This window comes from Musca domestica, unplaced genomic scaffold (assembly GCF_030504385.1).
Source record: "Musca domestica strain aabys unplaced genomic scaffold, Musca_domestica.polishedcontigs.V.1.1 63, whole genome shotgun sequence".
NCBI classification, from domain to species: domain Eukaryota; kingdom Metazoa; phylum Arthropoda; class Insecta; order Diptera; family Muscidae; genus Musca; species Musca domestica.
In genome coordinates, this window is record NW_026712370.1 from 2,983,073 (window position 1) to 2,990,165 (window position 7,093).

Genomic DNA, 7,093 nt, shown 5'->3' on the forward strand with positions numbered 1-7,093 from the left:
ATTATTATTATTACTCTTTGTTTTGTTTATATAAATATCATAATTATGTAATTTAAAAATCGGTAATCGAAAGAAAAAGAAAAAACTGAAATTATAATCTCTAATTGTGTTTTGTTTTCATTAGAACTTCCATCATCGTTTTTTCTTTAAGAGGTTATGTACTTTATTTTGTTGTTGTTTTCTTGTTTGTCTTCATATTTTTGTTCGTTTTCTTTGTTTTTTTGTTCATAACTGCAAATTTGTTTATTTTTTCGTTTTTCGTCGCTTTGCAGTTGGCTGCGGAAAATTCTATTTGTTTGGCAACTCAGGTGGGCAGTCAGGCTGGTTGGAGGGATGGGCAGCACGGAATGCTGGATTACTCTCCAATTCACGATCGATGCGCAAGATGATCGGGTAGGGACGCAAATCAACATGGAATCTGCAAAGAAAAGGGTGAATGTGAAAATTAATAAATTTTATAATGATTAAGTATGCCAGGTTATAATTTTATCTACCATTGCAGCAGAAAATCTACCATATGTCGAGAATAAAAAATAAATAAAACGAGTTAAAAAGCAGTAAGTTCGGCAGGGCCGAACTTTTAATACATTGTTTGTCACAAGCCATTACCATATTCAAATTCGAAACTTGAAATAAGCGGTGAATAATGTAGCTAAAATCATCAAAATATCGTATATAAGGAGGTGCCGTTAAATTGGAGCTGTGCGAAGACCTGGACCAGCATAGACAATTTTCTGTCACAGGCTGTAGCATCCATCACGAACTTCAAATACCACATCTGAAACAATTTCGGTGGGTATTGTACCTAAAATAGTCAAAATACCGGAGGTACTGATATATGGGGCCTATACGAAGACCTGGACCCGAACAGACAATTTTCTGTCACAGACTGTAGTTCCCATAACGAACTTCAAATACCAATTTTGAAACAATTCCGGTGAATAATGTCGCTAAAATTATCAAAATACCGAATATCGGGAGGTACCGTTATATGGGGGCTATACGAAGACGTGGACCTGCACAGACAATTTTCTGTCTTAGGGTGTAGTATCCATTTTGAACTTCAAATACCAGATTTTAAATTACTTCCGGGAAAAAGGTCGCTAAAATCATCAAAGTACCGAATATCGGGAGGTACCGTTATATGGGGGCTATACGAAGACATGGACTTGCACAGACAATTTTCTATTTTAGGGTATGGAGGAGGGTATAAAAACATTAACGAACTTTTAATACCCTCCACCTTAGGGTAAATGATCAATGTTCTACCACCGGGCAAGAACCTGTTATGAACTTCAAATACCAATTTTTACACAAATCCGTGAAAAAATTGTGTACAAAAATCTTTAAAATATCGAATATCGGCAGGTACCGTTATATGGGGGGCTATAACAAAACGTGGACCTATAAATACAATGATCCGCCACAAGAGCTAGAACCCATTATGAACTACAAATACCATTTTCTGGACAAATCCGTTAAAAAATGTGGCAAAAATTATGAAAGCACCGAATATCGGGAGGTACCGTTATATGGGGGCTATACCAAAACGTGGACCAATACATACATTTTTTCGCCACCGAGCTAGAACCCATTACAAACTACAAATAGCAAATTTGTAGATAAATCCGTTAAAAAAAAGTGGGGACTATACCAAAACATGGATCGATATATCTCATTTTCTATACCAACGACCCTAGGCACATTACAAATTGTTCTGCTAAATTTTGACTCTTTACGTCAATAATGTGGGCTGCATCGTGATTTCAGCAAAAAGACAGACAGAGAGACGGACGGTGATAAATCGACAATAAATATAGGATATATTTTTATATTCCAAGTCGATTTACCGCTGTCAGTCTATCTGCCTGTCTATCTGTTGAAATGAAGGTGGAGGGTATAATAAAGTAATTGACTGACTTAATGATTCGTCAACACCCAGACAAAAGGGACGCTAGAATTTTGCTTTTTTTGAGTGTCACTATTGATGACCGTAGATGTTAGATACGGATAGATGTTTGGAAATTCGTACTATAACGGAACGAAAAGAACTAAATTTGGTATTGGGTGAAAGAAATAGCGATGAAATCCTAATATTTTATGTAGATGTCACTCTTGGTATCTGAGGTCGATATTTGTAGATGATTTCGTAAAAGTGTACTAAAATTATACGAAAATTTTTAAAATTAATAATTTTTTTTTTAAAAAATTTTAAATTAATAAATTTGACATTGAGTAAAACAATAGAGCTGGAATCCCGAAATTTAATATTGAGGCCTCTGTTTGTATCTGATCTGGAGGTGGATTTGGAAATGTGTACTATAATTGTACGAAAATGACTAAATTTTTTATTGGGTGAAGGGAAATTTTATATTGTGGGCATCTAGAATTGCGATATATATACGTATACGAAAAGTTCAAAGAATAACTAAATTTAGCATTGAGTAATTGTATAGAGCTGGATTTCTATGCTATAACTGTTTGAAGAGTACTAAATGGTAGTGATTTTGGATCACTGGGGGTGTCTAGGATGGAGAGATGTAGATGTAGGTTGTTGTAGAGATGTAGGTTGTTGATGTATATCCATGCTAAATGTTGCTAAATTTGGTATTGAGCGAAGGATAGAGTTGAAATTCTGAAATTAAATACTAGGGTTTACATATGGATATTTTGAAATAGTTTTGGACAGATAAATTGGATGTGGGTCCATTGTGCGATAATTTTATCAATATCCTCCTCGGTAAACTTTTACATTTGAAGACTTTTTGGTGTACAATGTCAAAGTTTTCCTATTATTCTTTCCGAAAAAGGGAAAACAATTTTTGTCAAACTGAAAAAAGTGTTCATTTTTAGTACAAAAACAGTACACGAACTGTTGGAACAAATCTAGAATTTTTAATGGGGACTTTTAACTGACATTTGCTAGTTATGTCTATCTTTGAGCTAGTGGAATATATCTGTCCAATTTTCGTTCAAAATATTTCAAAAAAAAAGTCTTACATACATCTCAAAAATAAAACCAATGGAGTGCACGATATAGTGCAAACCTGACTTGTTGGAGCGATAATAGATAATACGTTTACAAAATGATAAAAGCTTCCGATTTTTTTTTTATATTTTGCATACTCCAATCAGACCACATTAGATTTATCATGAATATCACAAAAACTCGACCCAAAATGTTTGACAACGAATTTGTCTAAATATCGGATCTAGAATCGATATTTCGATGTGATTTCAGATACGCACGCAGGGCGAACCTTGGGCTCGGATCTTCGCCGAAACTTTTCTGAAAAAAAGTTATTCGTGATGGAATTCAAGCGCGATAGTGTGATTTCTTTATATTCGGCTGGAAAATCACAAGTGGCTATCGTTAGACCACTCCAGCATTTAAATGTGAATAAATCTTTTGTGTCTCGTACCATCGCTCGTTACCGTGATACTGGTAGCGTAGCTCGACGTCAAGAAAGTGGACGGAATAAAACAGCAACATCAGCAAAAATGGTTCGAAAAGTAAAGAAGCGACTTGATCGAAACCCGCGTCGTAGTGGTCGAAAAATGGCTCGTGAGCTGAACATATCGCAATATTCCATTCGGCAAATATTGAAAAATGAGCTCAATGGCTTTTCCAAAGCTTGGCCGAAAGTGGTGAACTGCCGACTTTGGTTGTCCAGCAGTTTGTAAACAAACAAAATGATCGTGTTTACTTTCCAAAGAGGTCAGCTGAAAATGTGCACCTTCGGTTGGCCACCAAAACGCAAGCGCCGGCCATGGTTTTGGTGTGGGCCGTCATAACAGCCGATGCTCGCTCTCCGCTTGAGAATAAATGCCGAATATTACCGCGAAAATATTCTGGATGGTGTATTAAAGCCTTGGGCACGCAAGAATGGTTACAAAATGAAGTTCCTCACTTCATTTCCAGCGCACAATGGTCACCAAAATCTCCGGATATCAATCCGTTGACTATTGTGTCTGGAGTATTTTGGAAAGCAAGGTTGGCACTAAAAAAGTATCGATCACTTCAAGCAAGACCTTCGCCGGGAATGGACCAAAATACCGCAGAGCAATATTCGGGCAGCGTGTGACGGTTTCATTAGCCATTTGAAGGCCATAACTCGTGCCAAAGGTGACCAATTCGAACAAATCTAAACTTATTCAAAAATATTATTTCCAACATTTTTTGCTTTCATTCAATAAAATTTAGAAAAAAAAATTAAAAATTATGGCGTTTGACTTTGCTTCAGTTTTTTTTTTTTTATCTAACGCTGTATATCGGATATAGATCGATATTTCGATATGAAACATTTTTTAAGTTCCCTTATTGCCCCTCATATTGGGTTCGTTTCAGATACGCACGCAAGTTGAACCAGGGGCTCGAACCTCTCCTATTTAAAATGAATTTTTAGGTACCTCGTTGGTTCATTTATTAACCTAACCAAATTTTATTAACATTCTGAAATCTAAGGAAACGATACCGAAGATTGTCTTTATTCGCGGTAAGTTTTTCATCATTTCCTTTCCAGAGGAGGGGACGAGATTTAATTTCACATAATTAATTGAAAGTTGATCTTCAGAATCGGAATTAATTTATTAATTTCCATAGAGATCATAAAAATCTACTTAATCTTGAAAACCAGTTGATCATACCCAGCTACACCCTTCCCATTTGCCAATACTGCTTTGCATTAAAAAAACAGTAAAGGAAAGTCAAAAGTCGGGCGGGCCGACTATATGATACCCTACACGACTACGCATATTTAGTAGAACTCCTGTAAAAAAAGAATTTATTTGAAGTAGATCACACCACCTATCAACATTTGTCTTTAGAGCAGTTACAGTTTGGTGTCAGAGGGAACTAATACATGGGAGGCATATCCAATTCTGAATCGATTTTCACTAAATTTGACGGAGACATTTTAATCTTTGCAATATTGGTATAGAGTACATTATATCACATCGAGAAGGATTATATTAAAAAAAATTATAGGAACCGAGTTCTACAAAATGGAAACTAATGTTTCCATTTGGGCTGATATTGGCCATTATTTGAACAATAAACCTGATATCTGGTAAAAAATGTATATCGGAGCTATATCCAAATTTTAGCCGATCTCGATAAAATTTAGCAAAGGTATTTTCGAACTCTATAAGATATCTGTATCAAATATCATTGTTGCCGAATGCATATTATCGGATGAAAAATATATATGGGAGCTATAACTATATCTGAACCGATTTTCACCAAATTTGATGTACTTGCTTCTAGACTGAATTCATTTGGATGTGCTAAAATTTATATCATTTGGATTTATATTGAACATTTGGGGCACAATTAATCCGAAATCGATTGAAGTTATATGGGAGCTATATTTAAATCTGATCCGATTATAATCAATTTCAATAGGGTTCGTTCTTGGGTCAAAAAATATTGTTTGCAAAAAAAGAAACAAAGGGACTGACTTGCATAAATCAAATCAGAAAGTGATTCTATGAAGATCCTCAAAAGTAACTATGGGTCTATCTCGCTTTCCTCTCCCTGTTACAAACCTTACCACTACGTCTTGTAGGGTATAAAGATTCTTCGATTTTGAAAAAATTATCGTTTGCATATTTACCTGCGAGCATTGAAAACCTGTGGCACCAAACAGCAGTCGGCCATTGAAATTTCATCGCCAACACAATACTTGCCAGCCGAGGTGGAGAGAACTTTTTCGACGGCACGGAAACCACGGGTGATCCAGTGTTGGGCCCATTCCTTTTTCTTCTCCTCGCCGACATGGATTAAAACAATCAAATTCTGCAATGGCTGGATGCCGGAGCAGATAATTTCACAGATTTCACGGACTTTGGCACGTTTATGGACATCTTGTGGCAGTAGGGGACGTTGGGGGCGAGTCTCTTCCAAATAATGCATTATGGCCAGGGATTCAATCAAAGTGTGACCATCTGCAAGAAAATTTAAATATTTTTTTTATAAATTTTTAATTAAATATAATTTGTTTAATATTTACCAATCTGCAATGCTGGCACTTGTTCCATGGGATTCACCTCACGATATTCATTGCAGTGCTGTTCACCACCCGATTTGATCAAACTAATGGGTTTGATGTCATATGGAATCTCCTTGAGGTTGAGGGCTATGCGCACACGCCATGAGCAGGAGCTGCGCCAATACGAATACAGTATTGGCTTTAGATCGTCACCAGATGGAGCAGAAGACGAGGAGGAGGAAGAAGAAAGAGCGGTATTAGTTGTGGACATGTTGAAAGTGTTTTGATAACTAAATGAATTTTTGTTCGCTGTGAACTTGTTTCTGGTTCGGAGCACACCTCCCAACTGAGATATGAATAATCTATTCGCCAAGAGTCGCATGTTGATCTTTTCTTGTTTTTTTTTATTTTTAATTTTTTATTTTTATTTTCCAAAACAGATCAAATGCAGAAGTCCAGCAGCTTTGTGGCCGCGTGTATCTGGGTAATTTATTCAAAGAAAATAATTTCTGGATCCGGATTTTCAAGTCTAATGACTCTGTTTACGATTTAACATTAATGTATGCAGATGATGTTGTGTGTTCTATGCCAGTCTATACAGGTGGTGATTGGCCGGCCTATGGATCTGAGGTATCTCTGTCTTTTTTTATTAAAAAGCAATATTTAAATTAAAAATAAATTAGAATAGAAATCTGTAGCTGGAAAGATGCCGCCCTTCCCAGTTGCTTCTAAATATGTTCGACTCCAGATGTTGCCTTATTGAGGGTTTGTTATCAGCGAAACTCGTTTGTTATTTAAAGATACAACAACAACAAGAAAAAAGATAGTGTTTTTGTAAGCACTAAGTACGATAGCGCACCGAATGCATTTCCAAAAGAGAAACAACATTTAAATAGTGAAAAAAAAAAAACAGTGGTGGCAACATCGAACTGGAAATACTCTATATTTTGATTCAGCTATACTTATGTAAATCATGAATGAGGTACTATCGGATAGATAATATAAAGAAGAGATAACAACACAGATAAGATAACTAACAAGACTTTTAGTTTAATTGAACGAAAGTTTCTTTGTTTGTATGACGCCCTTCGGTACGAAAGATT

The 7,093-nt window shown here is 35.9% G+C and overlaps 1 protein-coding gene across 1 annotated transcript; it reads right to left on the reverse strand.

Moving 5' to 3' along the window:
* Positions 1-207: 207 nt before the first annotated feature.
* LOC101896099 (probable maleylacetoacetate isomerase 2) lies at positions 208-6,793 on the reverse strand. The gene is made up of 3 exons (XM_005191316.4): positions 6,012-6,793; positions 5,616-5,946; positions 208-418 (listed from the first exon to the last, which is right to left on the reverse strand). Exons 1-3 carry the CDS (start codon positions 6,370-6,372, stop codon positions 289-291), a joined length of 822 nt encoding a protein of 273 aa, XP_005191373.3. The 5' UTR covers positions 6,373-6,793; the 3' UTR covers positions 208-288.
* Positions 6,794-7,093: the final 300 nt, after the last annotated feature.